This window comes from Scleropages formosus, chromosome 24 (assembly GCF_900964775.1).
Source record: "Scleropages formosus chromosome 24, fSclFor1.1, whole genome shotgun sequence".
In the NCBI taxonomy this organism is placed as follows: domain Eukaryota; kingdom Metazoa; phylum Chordata; class Actinopteri; order Osteoglossiformes; family Osteoglossidae; genus Scleropages; species Scleropages formosus.
Window position 1 is genome coordinate 11,178,320 of NC_041829.1, and position 23,429 is coordinate 11,201,748.

The window sequence follows — 23,429 nt, forward strand, 5'->3', positions numbered from 1 at the left end:
CTGGATCAAGGGATGCACATGTTAAAATCACAGTAAGTGGCATATTGAATCTTAAATGTCTGCATTGAGGTTTTTTACTATGCTGTCTTTTATTTAGTTGTGGTGTCTCTCTCTATAACTGTTATTATGCGATTCACTAGAATGTATGGTATGTATAGTGAATATGAATAATGTTATAAATGTCCTTGCGGGCCGCACTCAGACCCCAGGCGACATGTCGGACACCTCTGAGTTAAGGTAAATCGAAGTACCGGACAGGTTGCTTTTTAGTGCCACATGGGTAGATCAGTAGATCTTAACAGTCTTTACATCAATTAGCTAGCGGAAAATTCAAATGAGAAGGCTATGGTTGTTAGACTCCATAAATATTTTTCACGGCGTTCAAACTGATGGGAGGCGCTACAACAGTTTGCATTTTGTGTGAAATATTTTGTCTGATGTCGAGGCAGCCCATCCTGGGGCCTGATAGAGACTGCCTTTATCGCATTAAGTGCAGTAATTCATCAAGTATGATCCAGTTACGGCCAGCACCCAGTTATTTCGTTTTGGCATCCTCCTTCTACATAATGCACAGAAGCTCTTTGGAGAGGAAATGGGTTTGATCCCCGGCTATGAATGGATACCATTCAGCCTATGCGGCTTATTTATCCACCAGGGCATTATTGATCGAACTTCCTGGTCACGGGCTCTCGGAGGGAGCCGTTAGAATCGTATCCAGCAGCGTGACTTGCTCTGTCACGCTCCGTGGGCCTTCTGCGAATTCAGGCAGGAATTTGTACATTTCAGAAACAGGAATAGAAATTTGATCGTTAAGTTTAAATGAATAAGGCAGGAGATGAGCTCAGAGACGTGGCTCTTCGTCATGTGGAAGAGGTTAATGGCAGGAACTGTTTTTGTGGAAGTGCCCAAAAATGTGGTAATGGGATGTGTCGAAGATGACGGGTGTGCAAAGTGTGAGAAGATAAGCAGAGGAAGTGGTCATGGGGTGTGTAATAGAGGAGGACACAAGGTAGTAGTCTTGTACATGAACACAGAAAGAGCAATGTTGATAATCCATTTTCCACATGTAAGCAGCTATTAACAAATGCTTTTTGAATTAAGTATTTACTGAGCTGGCATGTAGTACAGCTGCTGTCTTTCATTCAAAGGACCCAGGTTTGAATCGCCATTCCTGCTGTAGTAGCCTTGGTAAAGGTCCTTACCCTGAATTGATGCTGTATAAATGGGTACATTACTAAGTAGCTTAACATCATAAACCTCACATTGTATGTTGTGTTAGAGAAAAGCATCAGCTTTTTGAATCAGTAATTGTCGTATTACTTATTTTTTTGGGTGTTTCTGAAACAACTGAACCACTAACTATGCCACAGCTCGCTGTATATTATTTTAAACTTGTAATTTGGTCAGTTGGGTGTGGCTCCAGTGAGCTATTTGCAAACTCTATGAAAATTTAAAAGGTATTGAACAAAAATATTTTTTGAAAGGGCACGATGCATTTTTCAGAGCACAGTACCAGTCTGCAGTCATGTGAGACACCATTGTGCTCCTGCAGAACGGGTCATCATGTGTAGCGATACAGATTTTTTTTCTTGTACCATGTGTTGTGAGCACTGTGCAGGATATTTGATAATTCACACTTTCACTGGTGCCAGTTGTATCCATATACTACTGTGTTAACACTGTACTAACTGTACTTTTGTCATAAAAAGGATCATTAATATCCATTCTGTGCAGCAGTGAAGGTAATCACATTGTCAAAACAGAGTTCTCACTTTACAACATTTACCTGAAGCGTTTCTTCAGACCAGCATACAGTGTGATGTTTGTACAGTAAACTTCAAAATGATCTATCATTTCACAGGGAAGGTTATTTTTTCAGTATTGATTGAGGGTAACTACATTTTGATGAAGACTACTACAGCAGGAGGTGGGAATCAAACCCGGTTCACCTGACTGCAAGGTTACAGCTCTAACCATGACACTGCCCACTGTCCCAAAAGAATTTTCTTTCTTTCACGCAAAGAAATTATACTGTATAGAAAATATATTGTAACACAGCTTTTTTGGAACACGAGGACCTAGGACCTTCTCAGAGATGCAGCCAATAGTTCATAACAAGCAGAGCTTAAGCAGGATTTTTCTGCGTCCAGTAGCTGACTTGAGTGATATGTGTCACAGAGCGTTGTCCTGGGCCCCCAGGCTGCGAGAGCTCTCGTAGGCAGCAGCCAGTCTTTGTGCTTGACATATCCTATTGATTTCACAAAAATGCTGAAGGTGTTTAACGAGGCACTGCTACCGCTCCTCTCTAGATTCACATTAATGGCAGAGGTAGAAGAAGGGCTGTAAAGATGACAGAAAGAGGACAGGGAGTAGACAGAAACAACAAAAAGGCACAAGTAAAATGGAAGTGTGGTGGAGAAATCAGAATTTTAATAACCTTTTGTTTTTCTCCATTGTGTGTGTTTAAGCCTGTGTGTGTGTGTGTGTGTGTGTGTGTGTGTGTGTGTGTGTGTGTGTGTGGGGGGGGGGAGGGGGTTGTGTTTGTATAATAGACACTCACACGTGCTACACTTGATTAGTTGTAAGATTGGCTGTTGTGTACATATAACACTTTTTTCCATTATGTGGTTCTAATTTGTTCTTGAAAACAGACCCAATACTGAAAAACCAGATAACAAATCTAGTTGTCTCATTATTTCTTAGTGGAAGAAATTCCTGGTTTGTTCCAAGCTGATTCCAGGTTCACCCCAAAATTAGCTGAAATGATGCCTAGCATTGTAAAGAATGAACAGTTAGTAACATTATATATACAATAAAAAAAAGATTTCATAATACAAAACTTACTGTGATAGTGTACATGGACTGGCTTGAAAAAGTTGAAGGTTATGTGTCACATTTTAAAAAAAAAAAATAATAATAATAATTAGAAAATGTAAACACAGTGGTGCAAAACAGGATTCAGACACAAACTGAGAGTGAGGGTACACAGTTCCCACAATGCAGTGCGTCTCACAGTCTCTCTCGTACAACCACTTCCCACAATTCTGAAATGTAGACTGTGTTTATCTCACAGGACAAAATTCTGCAGCTAGATAAAAAAAATTTTGGACCCATTAACAATATGTGGCACCTTGAGACCACGTAAGGCATGACTATGTATAAATGCATGTACATATTTAAAAAATTACGCAAGACCCAGAAAAGCACATGGTTCTAAGTTAATAACAGAATCCACTGACAACTCAAGTTTTATAGATCATCACTCAGTGATACTAACAAAACAGCCAACATCATCATGGAAACAACACTGATGATTTTGTTTTTGCAGCAGCAGTGATTGAGTTTTTGTAACAAGATGCATGAACCTGGTTCTTTATTGTTTTATTCTCCATTAGATGTAAGGAAGCTGTCATTGGTGGACCTGCAGTTCAGCACACTGAGATTTCTGTAGTACAGATGCAAGAAGGGTAGTTGGAACAGGTGTGTTTGGCTGGGGGTGGCACATTAAAACTGATCCTTTTGCCCCCTTGATCCTTGTTCTGGACATCTGGGTGCCTGGCGGAGGGAAGATGAAGGACTAGGAGCCCATCTGGAGGGGCAGCAGACTCCATCCAAGCCGCTATTAAATACATCCTTCTAAAGGATGCTCCTTTGCAGTCGTCGTGTCCCTCGAGCGAAAACTTAATGAGCTGAGCCACTGCGAAGCCTCTCCTTATCTCCCTGAACCTCACACTGATGCAAGAGCCAAGAAGGATGGCACAGCCACCATACCATCTCTGACGGCAGCTGTCAGCTCCTGCCTGACATTGCAAACCAGTGCTTTGCACGCCAATGAGTCACTTCAATTAAAACTCAAAGCGCACATTATGAAATAAGGCCACATTTACAACAAATATAGAAAAGGCAATTTGAGGGAGTTGTGGCTGGCATTCCCGTTAGGAAAACGAGAAGGCAATAAACACCACGGAGACCAGCTTTCCAATTAAATCTTTGATCCCTTGGTGAATCAAGAATGAGTAACCCTTATGCAGTAAGGATGTGTTCAGCAGAAGCTTTCAGTTGTCATGGAAAAAAGTACTGGGTATTTGAGAGAATATAGCATGCCAGAGTAAGCTTGACTTTTTACTAATCCCAATTATTAAGGTATTTATAATGATTCACCCATTCATGTAACTGAGTAATTTTGACTGTTTCAGTTCAGGGTGGGTACCTTGCTCAAGAGTACTGCAGGAAAGTGGAATATGAACCTGGAGCACATACTTCCCTGACTGGGGCATATCCAACAGTCCCTCAATTTACTACATTCATCCATTACTGTTTAGATTGGGAAGAATAATAATGTGCTCCCAGCTTATTCAAAATCCTAATTTTCCCAGATATCACTAAAACACTGTAAAATACTTATATAACTACACAATGTAATGTGATATTTTATTATTAATTTTTTTTTTTTTTTTTTTTTTGCACTTTCCATTCAGTTTTGTTACATCAAGCATACTTTTGGAGTCATGCAGTATATGTCAGTTTTTAAAGAAAACATTCCACATTCTCAAAATCTGCAAATTTACATGAATTTTGACAATGGGTTCCAAGCACCAAATATTCAAATATCTTTTAGGATCTGATGCTTTCTAGAGTGTTTTGGTACTTTCTAGATTTTTCTGGTTCCTTCTAGAACCTCCCACTACTTTCTAGAATGTTGTAGAGTGTTCTGACACATACAGAATGTTTTTTTTTTTTTTTTATAAATGATGTTTAAAATCTTTCAGTATAGTGTTCGTTAGATATGTCAGCAAAAATTGTCGTAAATTCTTGAAAAATTCAACAAAAATAGTTAAAGCAAGATTCTGTGGCTAAAACTGATGCTAAAAGAACTAGTGGTGTATTTGCAATCAGTAAACTTTAATCATAATCAATACAAAAATCAACGTAACTAAAAACTTCGAAAAATTTTGTTGCGTTGTGCTATCAACCCAATTTCAGAAAGATATAGAACATTTTATTATTGTCAAACACTTGATAAGGTCATTAATGGGTATGATTCTAGGTAGTACGTTTCAGAAGCAGTGGCTTCCTGATATCTAGTATACAGCAAAAAAACATTCAGTAACGAAATTTATGTTAAAAAGACATTTAAAATAAGGCAGTTTGCTGTAATGAACTGCCACTGTACGCACAAGTGAAAAGAAGAACGGTTGCTTACGAATTGTGGTGCATGGAAAAGGGAGGAGTCTTGGTAGTCGTTTTTGCACTGCCACTGCACAAAACATGTGTAAGCAAAGTGAACACGAGACAGGAAACCAACAGGAAACAGCTGATGGTACACCATGGTAGTTGTAGTGCTAACTACAGTACATTACTGCTCTTCCACCTCATTTAGGCAATGCCCAACTTTCCCTTTTTTTTTTTAAATGCTTTAGAAAATTTTCATTATACAGATTTTTTTATTTTAGAACTTGAAAAACGCAAAAGGCGTTATACGGAAATTTTAATTCGAGTTATTATAAGATACTTTATTGTCATTGTCTGCAATAGAATGGAATTTTGTGTTGCACCCTTCAGAACAACAGCAGCAGAAAGAACACTTAAAATAAATAAATAAGAATTAGATTAAAACTTTGAAGTCCTCAGTCCCTTGCGGCCTTGGGGGAGGCGTGGATGGATGTGGGGGAGTAATGGAGGCGGCAGTTGGCTTTTGTAATCAGTTCTCAGGTTGGGCAGGGAGGGTGTTATGGAGGCCACAACTCTGGGAAAGAAGCTGTTCCTCAGTCTATTGGTGTGGGATTTTATTGTCCTGAACCGTTTGCCAGACGGCAGCGGTTCAAACAGGGAGTGACCGGGGTGTGTGGTGTCCTTGATGATGCTGCCAGCCTTCTTCCTCAGTTGGCTAGCGTAGGTGGTGTCCAAGTTGGGGAGCTCCATCCCGATGATGTGCTGGACCGCCTTCACCACACGATGCAGATCCTTTCACTTGGCGGCTGTACAGCTGTCATACCACACAACGGCGCAGTTAGTCAGGATGCTCTCAGTGGCGGCCCTGTAAAAATTTAGCAGGAGTTTCTGTGGGAGCTGGGCTTGTTTCAGTTTCCTGAGGAAGAAGAGTCTTTGTTGGGCCTTTTTGACCAGGTGTGAGGTGTTGCAGGTCCATCGCAGCTGCTTTGACACATAGACTCCAAGGAATTTTCGACTTTCCACGCTTTCCACTGCTTCTTCATGTATGTGGAGGGGGAGGTGATCTATCTCCTTTGTTCTCCTGAAGTCCAGAACTTTGTCTTAAAGGTGTTAAGGACCAGGTTCTTGTCCTTACACCACTCAGCCAGCTGTTCCACTTCAACCCTATAGGCCGCCTCCTCATTGTCTGAAATTATCACTATCGCCGTGTCATCTGTGAATTGAACTATGGAGTTGGACGTGTTGAGGGGGGTGCAGTTGTGGGTGAAGCGTGTGAAGAGCTGACTTTCTGTTGTTGGTTTGTGAGGAAGTCCATGACCCATGAACACAGAAGAACCTAGGTCCGGATTGTCCACTTTGCTGACCAGTTTGCGAGGAATGACAGTGTTAAATGCAGAGCTAAAGTCCAGAAATATAGAGTTATGCACACACACACACACACACACACACACACACACAGAGTCTGAAATTGCTTGTCCCGAATGTGGTAGCAGCGGACCGGAGCATAACCCGGTAACAGAGGGCGCAAGGCTGGGGTGGGGGGAGGGGAGGGGACACACCCAGGACAGGATGCCAGACTGTCACAAGGCACCCCAAGCAGGACTCGAACCTCATACATACAGAGAACAGGACCCGGCCAAACCCGCTGCACCACCGCACTCCTCCTCTATATATACAGTATATATATATTTATATATGAACTATGTGTCGCTTAAGTATTTGTATAATTTAGAATTTTGTCAGTTTGTGGCTTGCTCGGTGGGGCACACCAACATACACACCAATACCTGTAATCTAGTTTATGGTTGCCATACCTGCCAGTTGACGTGCTTCCCTAACACACACACCTGGTTTCAGTACCTCTAGGGGTATGTGAGCATGTGTAAGTATGTGTGACTTTACTTCTGTGTGTCTCATCATCCACATGAATTTGAGTTTGTGTTTTTTCTGCGTGTAAATACGTTTGCATGTATATGCTGAGAGTGAGTGCGTCGGTGAGCCCTCAGTGTGACCGATGGGGGAAGGGGTGTTACACCCAGAGATCACAGACAGTTGCAGAGAGCAGCTCCATTAAAAGCTTTTTATTGCAGCCCCAGCATCATCAAACAGGCCTGGGATAATCTCTGCAGATCTATTGCTTCCCCCTTCACTCTCTTTAATGTTCCCGGTGAGTCTGAACGCTGCCCGGGGTCTGGGCGCGCTGGATGGGACGTGCAGGAAGCCAGGGTGGGTGTATGGAGGGGGAGTGTGGAGATGGGCTGTCTGGTGGAGCTTGGCGAAGGAGACTGGCACCATAAAGAGATGGATAGAGGCGATTGAGGCTGTGTGCAAGCCGTCGGATAAGGGTGGAGTCGGATGGGACGATATAATCCTCCGTTTGTGCCTCCAGCAATAATGCGCTTTTCTTCATTTCTAGGCACTGCTGTTGGAAAGCGCCAACACACACACACACACACACACACACACACACACTCTGGAATCTGTCATATGACAGCCATTGAGTCGCATTTATCCAGGGACTACAGATATTGCATACACATAAAAACTTCATTTGTCTCGTGTCCCCATAAGAACAAGCCTTAACATTTGAAACACCACCCCCCTCCCCCGCAGGAAATTATGTCTCTGGCTATGGAACATAATTCAAAAGTGTTGGGTTTGGACTGTCCTACTTTATTTATTCAGCTGATGCATTTTTCCCAAGTAACTCAGAATGTGCAGCTATTAAAAACGATACCTGTTTAAGCAGCAGGGTGATTTTTGCTGGAGCAAAGTAGGATAAGAAGGGCACAACCACTGTAGGTGGGATTCAAACTTGTAACCTTCCCAGCTAAAGGCAGTAGCCCTTATCACTATGATACTTGCTTACAACAGTGCATTTTCTGCATGCTGCCCAGTGAAGGGTCAGAATGCAGGAGTGTGTTCTACCCCATGTGGGTGCCAGTGTGTGATGTTTCTTGGTGAGGGTGTGAAGGTGCCTGTGAAGCTACGTTCAGTGTCCTGCAAACCCTCCCCCACACCCACACACACCCTCCGCAGATGCGCCACAAATAAATTGTAGGCTCTGCTTATGACACATCAGTGTCTTGGAGTTGTTTTCATGGCAATGGTGCAGCACGGTGTTTTTACGCTGTTCTAGAATATGACGTGTACATAATGAACAGCTAGGGGGTGCTGTGCCTTTCTGGCGTGCGTCAAGTACTGGTCAGTTGGTGGCATCGTGATTAGAGGTACTACCTTCAACTTTAAGGATGTGAATTTAAATTCCACTGCTGCTGTAGGTATTTACCCTGAACTGAAACAGTATAAATGATACAGCTGTAAATTAGTGTAAGCAGTTTAACACAGTATGAGTCACAATCCAGGAAAGTGTTAGATAAATAAATGCAGATGTATAAAATTTAAACATGGGTGGTTCAGGTTACTGTGCAGTTCCGCATTTAATCACTTACCCTGAACAGGCAACAGTGACTAAATAAATAAGCAGACTTTCAATGGGTGGAAAAAAATCTAACAAGTTGTTCAAAGGCATCTGATAAGCAATTAAATGTTATAATCTGCAGGCACCGTTCTTGCCAGGGGGGCACGGTGGTGCCGCAGACTTGGCCGGGTCCCGCTCTCTGGCAGGTCTGGGGTTCGAGTCCTGCTTGGGGTGCCTTGTGACAGACTGGCGTCCTGTCCTGGGTGTCTCCCCTTCCCCTCCAGGCCTCCACCCTGTCCTGCCGGGTTAGGCTCCAGTTCGCCGCAACCCCACTCGAGACAACTGGTTTCAGACAATGTATGTGTGTTTTTGCCAGTGATGTTAACAAGAAATTGTTTTGTTTTTTTTTTTTTTTAATTACAGTTTCATTTAATTGAGTTGTATGATTTAGTGTCTTGGTTCTAACAAACCCACTGCTGTTTTTTTTGTACTGTGTGTATTGTAAGCTGTCAGTGGAGACATCAGAATGATTTACCCTCAGTGCGTGTGTGCGTGCCCTCATGCATGCACTTGTACATGTGGGTTTCCATGTGCATTTGTGTCTGTCTGTCTGTTGCTGAATTCGTGTTGACGGGGATGGGGGTTGGGGGTGCTGCTATTTTTGATCCTATAATTAAGCAAGTAACAAGAACACACTCCGTAGCCTTTGCTTCACCCTCCCCCAGCCACACATACACCTGCTTTGTCAGGTTACAGCTCTATTCCCCCAGGATGAGTATGGCACCAAGTGAACAGACAGGCTTCCAAAGGCCTCTCCAAGGACATGGACACCTTCAGGTCCATCAGCAGGCTCCAGCTGGACAAGTCTATTCTTGTAAGGGCGAATACGAAGAAAAGAGTGTGTGTTTCTGTAGAATGAATGTGGTTAGGGTTATGGGTTAGGCTTGGAGTTTGACGTGGTGGAGAATAATACGGTATTAATTGTAAGATTGGATGACACAGTGAGTAGCACTGCTCTCTTGCAGCATCTGGGTAGTGTGAGAGGACAGGGGTTTGATCCCTGCTCAGTCTTTGTGGACTTTGCATGTTCTCCCTGTGTCTGTGTGGGTTTCCTCCTACAGAAGACATGCTGTTCAGGTTCACCCCTAGTGTGTGAGTGACAGAGAGTGTGTGTGTTCCACTGATGTATAGATGAGTGACCCATTGTAAGTAGTGTATCTAGCAGTGTAAGTCACTGCGGTGAATAAGGTGTGTGGGCTAGTAACACTACATAGAGTTCACTGGAAGTTGCTTTGGAGAAAAGCATCTGCTAAATGAATAAATGTAAATGTAAGATTCAAGAAACACTTGGTCTGTTTTTTAGCAGTTTCAAGTGTGTCCTTCACGCACACGGGTGTCCGTCCTCTGGAGGTCTTCAGTGAGCATGGTGGGTGGCCTCCTCTCCAGCAGTTTAATGACATTCCTTTCTTCTTCCCTTTGTTGCATTGTGCGGAGGCCCTCCATGCTGCAAACGGTCCTGTTCTGGCAGCTCATCTCAGATCTAGAGTAACCCCTGCAGGCCAGAGCGGGAACTGCAGCCTTGTCTAAAATGAAACAAGCTACTTGAACACGGGGCCTGTTATTATTATGATTATTCTTTATCTGGCTGCTGTGTTTATCCAAGGCACCTTGCTGCCTGACAACAAAGCAGTCACATGATAGCAATATTAGATTTAAAAATAATACAGTAATACAGTACCACATTTAGCGCAACGGCCAAATTTAAGGGCAACTTAAGAAAAGAACAACTAGTCAACTGGATGTGATGAGAAAAGGCTGTGAAGGTCCAGCGAAAAGGGAACAGAAGTTATGTAGTCCCACAGTGTTATGGGCAATGGGTAGTATAGTGCTTACGGCCGCTGCTTTCGCACTGTCAGGCTTCAGGTTTGAATTGCACCCCTTGCCATGGCGCTTTGCACCAAGATGCTTACCCTTAATTGCTCCAGTGGAAAAAATTACCCAACTGTACAAATGGGTGAATCATCGTAAAATACTTCAGAGTGCCAGTTAAATGAGCAAATTCCTCATAAACTTCTGAACCAGAGTTTTGTTTTATTTTCTAACTGCATGATGTTGCGTCCTTGGAAACAGCAGCAGTTCACTCAAATAAACATATAACCTAAATGTGTTGTTTGCACAACTGTCGCTCTACAATGAAGACAAAACACAAATCTTCTTTTGGGCTTGATGCACGGGTTTAATCTGTGTGTCACTCCGTAATTGGAGCCACAGCACACAGGATGTAGGTTTTGCCTCTTAGCCAAAAACGATTACAAGTTTAAAAAAAAAAAAAACATGGAGGGGGTTGACAGTCAGTTCTGTTGTAACATCCATTTTAATTATGCAATTTGTGTGTATGAATAAGTAGAGTGGAAAAAAAAAATAAAAGAATAAATTGAGTCTGTTTACATAACGCAGATTTTTGCAAGCGTGATTTATGATTGACATGACCAACATGTTCCACATCTGCGCCTGAGGCATGACGGGATGTTAAGTCACATGCTTCAGTACTTATTTGGCATCCTACTTTTTTTGCATTTTGTGTGTAATGTCTAATCTATTGTGTTAAAGTTTGCTTTGCCAAAGCGATGAAATTGTGATGGTGCGTTGTACTGGCCAAAGGCCTCTTGGAGATCATAAAGGAAAAGTTTTAGCACTAGAACAGTAGTTAAAGTGCTGTGAAAGAAACAACGTGTTACAAACTGCATATTTTTTTCATCATTTTCATGTGCTCCATCATTTACCTGCAATACCTTATGTTTTTGGCAGGTTTGGTAGTGTGTTTTAAGTTAATTTTGTGTGTGCTGTGAGTGTTCTGTAGCTAGTGGTTACTGTAGTTTATGTGCTCTGCCCTAACCCCATGTCAAAACTGTTATATTTTTATTGCGTGAATTGGCATAGAAACCCAGTTATCACACACAGTAGCAGAGCTGACTGTATCATCAACACTCCGTTTCAGCACTCAGGCGGTTTAAAAACCAAGCAGAAAAGCTCATGAAATCAACCCCTGGAGATTTAAATTCTCCCGGACAGAAGGAGCCCACCTTCTGTAGGAGGTGTCTTAGAGATGCAAAGGAAATCTTTCTCCGTGTTGCATCACTTGTCCCTCACCTTTACCTGAGTGAACAAGGGGAGGCACACAAAGACTCAAGAGAGGACCATCAAGTGTGAAAGCATCCTATCTATCTATCTATCTATCTATCTATCTATCTATCTATCTATCTATCTATCTATCCATCCATCCATCTACTGTTCTAATAAAGCATTTAAAGATGCTGCAGCAAAACTGGACTCATCACCTTGGTTTCTGGAAGCAGGCCATCTAAGAGCAAAGATGAGGCCCAGGTAAATAAATAAATATATATTAAATGAAGAATGGAATGTAGGTTTTTTTAAAAAACTCGTACAATGAATGACCGTATAATTTCATTTTGCCTTAGGTGCTCTAACTAGATTAGTTTGTAATGTTATACTATAATCCATCTTGACCGAGGTGAGGCCACCCTCTCATATTGCTTGTTCAGAAATATAAAAATGATAAAATACGTTTCTTAAAATTACATTTTTACATGTTTTCTAAAATTAAACAAAATTTGCAACTGAGTTGACACTTTTTAACAGTGCAGAAAAATAAAGAGAAATATACTCCAGCTTGTAGAAGGGCCCGTGGTCTTTTTTCCTTTATGGTTTCGTCTGTGGAATATACAAGAAAAAAATCCAAAGTATTAATTGTATATGTAACGTTCTTCGCACAGTTTCCAAACCCTCAGTATTGCAGCACAATTGCCATCAGTGTCCAGGCTACAGACAGTTTGGTGTGACAGTGCAGTGTATTTCAGCTTTAAGGGGGGAATTGCTTCAGCACCAGAGCTCCATTTCAACACGACAGTGAAGAAGGACTTCGATGACAGGGGGAAGAGTACACACGCACTTATATCTGCACACAGTTGCATTCATATTTGTGTGATGACACTGAATATATTTTTTTCCGCAAGTAGCTCAGCACTGTGTCTCGGGTTAGAGCCAAATGAAGAGGGCGACATTTGATGTACCAGTAGCCGGTGAGCTGGGGATGCGTCGTGTGCAAAGCCTATTGTAATTCATGCAAACGTGGTCTGAACTTCATTTTCAGATGGTAATGAACAACAGCTCAAGGGCTGCAAAAGAGCCGTTTTATTTCTTTGTTCACCCAGAGTGGACCAGTTTCTAACTGGTAAAGAATAAAGGATCCCAAGACAGCAGTAGCGGATGAGCTTCAGAGCAGTTATGGACTTCGGGGCAGCACTGAGAAATGTGCTTCTGAGCAGCAATGTTGACTTCTTGCTTCGTGTTCCCAGATTATAAGAAATTAAAAATGCTCTAAAGGTACTTTTCGCCATGTCAGTCTGAGCTGACCTGTTTGCTTTGAGCTGCTATACAGGTCCTCAATCCCTCATCCAAAACCCTGGGGGCCAAATGTGTTTTGGAATTCAGCTTTTCAGATTTTAGAAAGCTAATATGGTGCATATACTGGATATTACATAACATCCCTAGCAGTGTCTGGAGCAGCACCCCGTAATCAAACACATTAATAGTTCTGCAAAGAAATGTATGAATGTTCACACTGAGTTGGATAAATAAAGACTATAAATAGCATTACATCTTATTTATATGGTAATAAACTGATAAATGTAATAGTGGGGTAAAAATAGTAAGTAAATCAGTACTTCTTATTTGTAAAGAAAACATTCACGTAAAACACCAAACATACAGGTTCACACTGAGCTAAATCCCTGTGCATATACCTGCAATAAAAGCGGATGACATCTGTTTGCTTAAGGAGCTTTGGGATGAGAGAACATCAGTGCTGCCATCGTTGCCGTCATTAAGTTTTGTTTTTGCAGGTTTGAGGCCAGACTTTCGGTTTTCAGAGCGTTTTGGATTTCCGAACTGCGGATTAGAGGTTGTGGAACTGTATTTAGAAAGGGAACTCTAGGAATCTTAAGGGACTGCAGGTAGCTCTTTTTGACTGTTCCTTTAAGATGTTGAGGGTAGCCGTTTGGACCTTTATAGATCATTTGGCTCTTGGTGCGGTGGCACTGACACTGGGAAACCCTTTGGTGGCACAGCAGAACCACTGGATGCACACATTACACGGGGTCCTCAATTTAAAAATGTGATTGGACCCCAACTCTGTTCATAGATTGATTTGTTCTTGCACTCCTGTTGCTTTACTGCGTTGCACAGCCAATTAACATAGATGTGTGGTGCACCCTGGTCCTGCAACATCCTGTAATTTTTGAAAAGACAAATAGAGAAAATGCAGATGGCATAGTAGTTAAAGCTGTTGCCTTCAGATTGGAAGGTTGCAAGTCTGAATCCCCCCTCCTATTCTAGTTCCCTTTATCAATTTGTGTATCTTGAACTGATACAGCAAAAATTACCCAGCTGTATAAATGGGTAAAACATTGTTAGTTGCTTTGGAGAAAATTAGCAGATAAATGAATAAATGTAAATGCAGGCAAAATAAACCACGTGTGAGGCCCTACAGGGTGGGCTTATTGGGCTTTTATTAAAAATATAAAAGAAACAGTGGAACAGCAAACTTAATTTCACAAAAGAGCTTTCATCTGCAACTGCATCCACACTTTTCGTCTGCATTGCATCAACAGAAGGAGAGATTTGGATGGAGGCACATGATTATTGAGTACTGTCAACTTGTCACATTCCAGCATGTGAATGTGTATAGTTTACAGGAGTTGCTGAATATGTGGGTTTTTTTAATTAATATTCATGTAACATACACATACAGATTTATCAAGCACTTACGAGATCAGGAGAGAAATTAGTCTGAATGGGTGAGTTTGTTCCATAAATAAACTGAAGAATGTTCGTATGTTTGAAAATTTGTAACTCAAATATTCATAACTCGAGGAGTCAAGGCATAACAGTTAGTATGTTAATCCAAGGGACAGTCCATGCTATGTTCTGTGCGGGTTCGATTCATGTCTGTCACACCATCTTTCTCTCTGCCCTTCTGAGTCCTGATCCTGAGGCTGCGAGGACCGTGGTGTCGTACTGTGGTGCTGCTGTGCCAGAGATGCCGTTGCTTCTCTGTCCACATTACTCCACTGCAACAGAGGCTCTCAGAGCCCCCTGGCTGACCCCTTGTCTCTCTCCTCTCTGCAGTGCAACAATGACTATGTCCCCGTATGTGGCTCCAACAATGAGAACTACCAGAACGAGTGCTACCTGCGTAAGGACGCCTGCAAGCAGCAGACGGAGGTGCTCGTGGTGTCGGAAGGCTCCTGTCCCGTCGGTATGTCTCACTCTTCCGTTCTCTATCTTCAACCAAGGGCGTCATACTAGTAGGCTGTACATTTAGCTGGAAAATCTTGAAAAACACAGCTGCCTCTTTGTTATATAGATAGATAGATAGATAGATACTTTATTGATCCCACAAGGGAAATTATTATGTTAGTGTGAACACCACACATGGTTCTAGACCCGTTCTGAGGGTGAAAACATGCCGTAAGCAAACGCCTCTATAGGTAAAAGCTGAGGGAGGAGTGAAATTGAGACTTCATTTGTTGTAGAATGTGTGGTGCAGGACCCTGGGTACAACGGTGGTCACACAAAACCTTACTGACTAATGTTATAAATGATAAATTACTATACAAAGAAATTATAAATGAACATTATGGGAAGGCTTATATAACTGGTGGAGATGTGGTGCCGGGCCCGGTGGTCTGGACAGGTGCCAGAGAGGAGTACAGGCTGAGGTCTTACTGACTGATGGTGATTTTCACACATGCAGAATGCCATGCGCTCTCCCCCCCGCAGAACACGCTCCCCTGGCAGAGCCCTGTCGCACAACCACACAGGGGGATGCGAGCACTGCACCTGGCAGTCATTCAAACTGAGACATTCGGCATTCACAGCCATCGCTTATGGGCTCGCAGCACATTCGCACCTCTCCGCAGGCATTGTTTCCCGGCACAGCGGTACATGACAAATAACCTCCAGGACACACTGCGTACAAATTCTTCCCCAAGTAAAATGGCGTAGCAGTCTCCGTATCCATTCTGTGACCAAGCTGCGTTTTCAGAACCGCTGCTCTCGAACCATCTGCTCTTGCTGAACTAAGGGCTTCTAATTGGTGTGCAGACTATTTTCCGGCAGCCTAAGTAAAGTTCCGTTTAATTTTTTTCATTAACCTTTGTATGCTTTCACACATTTATTCATTCAGCATACACTCTTCGGCAAATTCATAGGAAATACAAAGGTGATTGTGACAGATGGTGTGATGTAAATTTATGGAGCTGTCAGGCGATCAGGAGAGAAGTGGGTCCAAATGAGGTGGGTTCGAGTCCCTTGTTCAATGTTGGAAGGGATTCAGCAGTTCAGAGTGACAGGGACAGTTTGTTCCATCGCATCAAGGCTAAAACTGAGAATGTACAGACAATTTTGGACCTCTTATTACATTAGGCATAACAAAAAACTCATTAGTGTATTTATCACCAGTGTTGTATTTCAGTTATAGATGGTCACCGTGAAGTCGTCTTCCAGACAAGATAAAAAAGGTTTAAAATAAAATATCAATACAGTTAATAAAAATATGACAGTGATGTGTTACAACTGACTTATTGCAAACTACTCAGTATACAACACACCACCAGGTACAGCACAGTGTAACATTAGCATGGTAAAATAGCCCAGTGTTAGGATGTGGCGGAAGCTGCAGGGCTTCCTGCAGAGATTAGGCCAACAGGACTGCGGGCAGATGGGTGTGAATTTTGGCCTGAGCTCACAAGCGCTCCTTCCATTTCTCATGCGGCTGACACTGCGGGGATGGAAATTACGAGCGCTGTCAGCCCAGATAACGGCAGAGATGATGATTTTTCATTAATGGGAGAGTAAAGAGTTCACCTCACCCAAGACCCCGGGAAAGGCAGGATAACTCACTGTTTTCTAATGGGTCTCCGGCAGGCGTTTGCTCTTTTCTGGCACTACCGCGCATCACACGCATTTGTTTGATCATTTAATCATCTTTAATCTGCCGGCGACACCGCGATAAATGTGGCTCAGTTGTGTGTACTGAATGGATTAACAATGCCTACACAGTCATATATGTTATGCTAATGTTTACGTACAGAGATGAGTTTTTGCTACAAGAGGCAAAGTTATTTATTCATGAGAGCATCCTGTAAAGAGAGTATGCACTGAGAAATAATTTATGAGAGGTAATTAAATGGGGTTGCAACAAGCAGGCGATGTTTTTAAGGCGCATCAGCCATCTCGGAGAAGGAGAACAGTCCGATGCAGCCATGGCCCTTAAACAGACAAATGGGAAAATTTTCCAGTGCAACAAAAAAATGTTCGTTTAGAAGTCACGAGACACCACGAGCAATGCACCTGCCCTAGAGCAGCAGCAAAAAAGGACTTTATCACTGAGTGAAAGTGTACAAATAATACAAATATACAGTATAAATAAGTACAATTAGGGGGGCAGGGTGGCACAGTGGGTTGGACTAGGTCCTGCTCTCCAGCGGGTCTGGGGTTCAAGTCCCGCTTGGGGTGCCTTGCGATGGACTGGCGTCCTGTCCTGGGTGTGTCCCCTCCAACCTTACGCCCTGCGTTGCCGGGCTCCGGCTTCCTGCGACCCCATACGGGACATGCAGTTCGGACAATGTAAATGCAATTATGAATATAGTACAAATACATGTAATAGTATAAGTTGTATCATTCAGCTACGTCTAAGGGCTGTCATACTAAACAAGGATATTTAATAATATTTAGTCAGGTTGCAAAAGGTCTGCATTAAGTTGCCTATTTAAAATCCATTTCAGGAGGATTTGTTTTGGATTAAACACAGCGGGTACAGGATAAACTGTCACAGATCTTCTTTCAGTGTTGTCACACATCAAGTTCTCGCAGGTGGGTTTGACGCCCGTACGACACCCTGGAATTGTGGTGCAGTTGCACGTAAACACGGTAATTCAGTGGTCCTGTGGCTGAGATGAGTTCATCGCCTGTCGCTGCAGCTTAGGGGGTCCATTCAGGAGTTATTGGTCCCCAGGAGGCCCCAGGGCCTTCCGCGGTGACTTTAGAACGAGTCGTCGTTCTGGCAAAAGTGACAGCCACTGTCACACCGCATGCCTTCTTTGAGTCTCACCTGGTCGTCCCTTCCGGCACGTGCTTTATTGTCAAGCTCAGTATTCCGAGTAAAATAAATATTTAGATTGCAGTCATTTGAATAGCAAAACTATCAGATTTTGCTTTTTAAATTTCAGTCACTAGGTTGTTTTGTCTCCTCCTACATTGTTATAGCCCTAATCCAGAGCTATTTATCTTATCACATGTTTGCATTTATTCATTTAGCTCACGCTTTTCTCCAAAGCTGCTTACACTGCTTTACCCATTTACACCCTGGGCAATTTCTGCTGTATTAATACAGGGTAAATACCTTGATCGAGAGGTACTACTGCAGGAGGTGGGATTCAAAGCTGAGTCCTTTGGGTGACTCTAACCCTAACCAATGCACCCCCTGGTTGTTTTATATATAGGGTTTATTGTTATTAATACCTTGAGTAAAGTCAGCTTTGCACAGAAACAGCAGTGCTCACTGTTAAGAGTTTTGGTGATGCAGGTGGTACCCTGGGTGTTCCCTCATGCCCCCTCAGCATTAAATTTATGTCAAATAAAGCTTTATGGTCAACCCCTCCATCCACCCCTCAGTGAGACTTTCCCAGTCTTTACATGAAACACACAATACCCACCTGCACACATGCGGATGGATCCCTGGCAGTCAGCAGCGTGCACAGGTGGTGTGTTTTCCAGGAGTCATTAACACCTTGCCGTGACAGAGGAAGCACGCAACAGACCCACAGATCGCACACAAGATGCGCGGCAAAGATATGGAAACATCTGCACAACCAGCAATTGAGCGACACAGGGAAGATGTGCAAAAGGTGAAAAATACCAGAATAGCAACTGTACAGTTCATACTGAATATTCAACAGCACGATGAGTAATAATGACGTAGCCAAACATGATCTGTAATTTGTACTGTTAAATATTGGACAGTTGGGACAAACAATGTTGCAGCAGATAACAGTAAGGAAGCAATTCTGTATTAAAGCTAAATTTATCAAGTGCTTCTCGGTGGGTAGGTATGTGTCCTGGTGTATATTATGAATAATACAGAGCCAAAGTCCATGTCTGATAGGTGTGCTGTTTTTGTTGTTCGGCTGGGAAGTATGTATTTTGTATTTTGTATTTTTTACGGGTGGTTTGACTTGGTGAGTTTGAAAGGACTCAGCATTGCCGCAGGAGACAGCTATGGGAAAAGTGCTGCATTTCAGTGTTTGTGACAGAGTTCAAGTGACTCTGTCCCCAAAGTGGCTCATCAGAGGGCAGTGCCACACAAAGTGTGTGTAAGTGTCAGTGCTGGGAGCGGCGCGGTTAGTGCACGGAGCTGAGTCAGTGCCACCTCTCCATAAGGTGCTCATTGGTCAAGCTTCAGTTTAGAACTGCAAATGGGTGCAAGTGTATTTTTAATGCTATAAGGATAGACTTGTAAGTGTCAGGTCACTGGTACATTTTTCTAGAGAAATTACTTGGTTAGCTAATAAAAGTCAGTTAATGTAAGTTAGAATACATATTTGAGAGTATGTACTGGCATAACTCTCTGCCACTATTATGTTTTTTTTTTTTTTTTTTAACTGCGTAAGTGTGAGCTGTTGTGTGTGTGTCATGGTTCGAGAATGAATCTTCTGGTGGTGTTCTTGAAATGATGCAAGATGGATGGGGGATGGTGTGTGAAAATACAGTGCGGTCTGTGATGTTCCAACAAGGCATCAGCATGGGTTTTGTAAAAGGGGCAATGGGTGACATACTGGTGAGAGCTGCTTCCTTCCACCTGAAGGTCAGGGGTATCAGTCATACCTCCTCCTGTAGTAGTCTTGAGTGAGAACCCTGAATTGATACATTAAAAATTACATTTCTGGATAAATGAGTAAATCACTGTAAATAGCTTAATATTTTTAAGTTGCTTTGGCTCTAAAGCATCAGATAAATAAATAAATCTAATATACTGGGTAGCAGGTGTATTTGTAACCTCAAGGTTGCTGGTTTGAGCCCTTCTTGCTGTTACCTCTGCACTACCCTTAAGCAAGATGCTTACCCAGAACTGTTCCAGTAAAAATACTCAGATGTCTAACTGTTTCAAATATTTTTAAGGCAACTAAGCAACTAATAATAGTTCTGCTGTATTTCACAAATGTTCACCATTATTTCTATGCAATTTCCTGTCAGAAAAGCAAATGACAGAAAATATCATAAAACCTCAAAGCCTTTTGGAGTTTCCCATAAAATTTGTTTGGAAATATTAACTTTTCTGTTAAATGTGGATAAAATGTTATTGAATTTTAGAAGAAATCCAACAGAACCCGCAGTTATTTTGGCAGCCGGGCTGCAATCACAGTAGTGCGTGTTTAAAAACAATTAAAATGAAAGTTGTTTTAAAGACAAAAGTGTGCTTTGGAAAATGTGCCATATTCCATAAACAACAGAAGGCCGTTTAAATGTAGGGCAGCTGATCCCTGAAACCGATGGCCTGTAACAATGAGGGCAGAAACACAGTTGATTCAGGCAAAGGCAATCAGCCCAGGACATTTCTGAATTAAATTTTCAACAAGGACCCCGACAGAAAGAAATTGATTTTTTTTATTAATCTGAGATATTCAAGCTGCAGAACGAAATCCCTCATCCTAACAAATCACAGAAATCTTGTGATATGATGAGCCTTTTAAAGCTGCTGTAGTTTCAAGGTCTCGTTTCCACGGGGTCACTATTTTACATCCCATGCGGGAAATTATGGCAGTACATTTAGCCAAAAACATAATACTCCGAAACATATAAGGAGGACTTTGCCTTTTCCAATGAGTGAGTAATTCTTTGGACTGTGGCCAGCCATGCTCTCAACACACACTATCTCTCCCACAGGGGTCTGGGCAGACCGTGGGGAGGCTAATAACTCAGATCCAGGCTAACAGAAATACATTAACACCCGCAGCTAGGCCGGTACGCAGCACTTGGCAAACACATAAAACTGGGTAGTACAGTGGCTCAGCAGGTAGTGCTAATGCCTCACGCCTCCCGGGCTGTGCAGTTGGTGCTGGGTTCCAACCTGGCTTAGCCTGTCTGGAATTTGTGTGTTCTCTTTGTGTCCGTGTGTGTTTCCCCCCACAGTCCGAAGATGTGTTTCATGTGAACTAATGAATAAAAATTGCCTTTATTGTGCATGTGTGTTCTACATTGGTCTACTATATAGATGGATAAGTGACTGTAGTGAATATACTGCAGCATATCTAACACCATAAGTCACCTTGGATAAAGGTGTTAGCTAAATCAGCGCTAGTAATTGTAAGTGGCTTTGGAGGAAAGTGTGTGCTAAGTGAATAAATGCAAATGTAAGGTTAACAGTCCTAGCTGGGCTGCTACACAGGATTTGGCTCATACATGCAGGCCCAAGCTACCACACAGAACACACACACTGAGTTACACTAATAACTGAAGGTATGCTGTTAAAGCTAACAACCCAACTTCTAGGCTAACGCTCTTGGTAGGGTTTCTCTCACTGGTTGGCCTTCCCTCTGTTGGTTTCGCAGAAGTGTTATCAGGATAGTTAAGGGCCTTCTCAGCCAACAGAACCTACTCTGCCCCTTGCTTTAGCAAAGGGATGATGGGAGACACTGTTTGTGGTTGTTTCTAAACTGCAAGCCATGCCTCCAGCACTTCTAATTGTCACACTTGTGTAGGTTTAATCTGTTGCTTTGTAGGTACTCTCCGCTGATGTAGAAACATTTCAAAGCGTTCATCGCCCTGGAAGGTTTTCTCATTTTTAATACATTAAAACATGTGGTACCTGCGTGGTGCAAGAAAATGTGCGTTTGATCACCATGTGGAGTTTGCATGTTCTCCCTGTGAGTTTCCTCTGGGTGCTCCAGTTTCCTCCCACAGTCCAAAAACATGCAGTTTAGGTGAATTGATGTCTCTAAAATGCTCTCAGTGCATGGTCACCCTGCAATGAATTAGCATCCTATCCAGGATGCACCCCCTCAGCTTTTCATTCAGTGCTTTCGGGATAGGTTCTGGATCCCTGCAACCTGCTCAGGTTGATGAAATTAGATACATGGATAGATGGATTAAATGCTAACTGTGGATTAAAGTGACCACCTGTAAAATAGCATCTGCATTTCTTAATATATTTAACAAGACAGAACTTTGCATGGGGCGCATTATCTTTTTCACACCATTGAACGTGGTTCATACTGATGACTTTGTTTCCCTCCTTTGTACAGATGCAGGATCAGGTTCGGGAGATGATGGTAAGTTTTATTTATGCACTTATCTGTAGTATTGTGTGTTTTCCATACTTTATCTGTTGTTTTGCTTTCTGTTTTGTCACACTTCTTATTTTCATTTCATGCTATTATTTGTAGTAATCTTTCTGATATACTGTTCTGTGTAACTGTGCTTATTCATGCTATTAATGCAGTTTCCCCTCTCTTTGTCTGAATGGACAATTCTCTCTCTACTTAATATCTTAAAACTATTTTTCGATATAACAGAAACTTGGAAATCTTTCAAGAAGCAGTTTTGAGATATTAATTATTTCATGAGCAGATAGCAGCTTTCAAATGACTTGCAGTTACTTAAATGATCCTACTTTTTCAAATATACTGTCAAAATTACATAGGCACTTGCAGATTTCTTTAAATAGTTTAAAGATATCTTTAATGAGAAAGGAATCAATGTGGAACCACCTCGTGGCCCAAATTAACATTTAGAGATAGCCTGCAATAGTAATTTATACGTCTCCAGCATTTAATAAATTTGAAAATGATTGTATTTAGATAATTTACAGTTTTAGAAACAGTGCCTGGGAAACTGTGGCAAAGGATGGTGCAAGAAATTAACCAACAATTTGAGATTTAGCTTATACAGTTTTTAATTTGCCAGCCATTGGTTTCTTCAGCAAGGGCCTGCCATGGGGTGAGCCTGGGGTTCAAGTCCTGGTTGGGGTGCCTTGTGGCAGCCTGGCGTCCTGTCCTGGCTGTGTCCCCTCCCCCTCCAGCCTTGCACCCTATATTGCCGGGTTAGGCTCTGGCTTGCTGTGACCCCACTTGAGACACGCGGTTTCAGACTTTGTGTGGTTTATTCGATAACGAAATGATAGCGAGTAGGTCTCAAGATGCTGAGGTATTCTCCAATACTCTCTTGGCAAGCACAGTCTTATACAGTATACTGACTAGTTGTGTTTTTAAAACATTTGTGATTGTAGATATAACTGGAGCATTCTTAGTCATAAGCTTTTAATAATAAGTGTGGCACATGTTGCGTTTGAAAGTGACTTCAACTGCTGTGTCTCATATTCCAGATAAACAGAGCAGATTGCATTTTAGAACATATATTATAATGCTATTAGGAACCAGTACTCTAAGTTAAACTTAACTCGTTGAGGGTGCACATCAGCATACACCCATGCTTTCAAATAGTACTTTGCCAAAGCATATCAACACGCTAAACAAAGTAAAACATTGTTCTTCACCATCTCCATCTTCAACTAGTTTACATGAAGGCACATAGTGCAGTTTTTAAGCAGTATGAATCTGATTTAAAACACAAAAGATCACACAAAAACCATGCAGTATTTCTGTAAATAAATGTGAAGATGCTTTCAAACCTTCCAAGTTCCTAGAGCTCATTTCTAGAAACTGTATTCACGTTATCAAATCGGTTAATGCAGCACGTG

General features: G+C 42.1%; 1 protein-coding gene across 1 annotated transcript in view; it reads left to right on the plus strand.

Moving 5' to 3' along the window:
* The window catches only part of tmeff2a (transmembrane protein with EGF-like and two follistatin-like domains 2a), a 70,998-nt gene that overhangs the window by 20,164 nt on the left and 27,405 nt on the right, over window positions 1-23,429 (plus strand). The window contains exons 3-4 of the mRNA XM_018755809.2: window positions 14,801-14,930; window positions 21,976-22,002. Coding sequence (XP_018611325.1) covers window positions 14,801-14,930; window positions 21,976-22,002 — 157 coding nt within the window. The remainder of the gene's footprint in view (window positions 1-14,800; window positions 14,931-21,975; window positions 22,003-23,429) is intronic.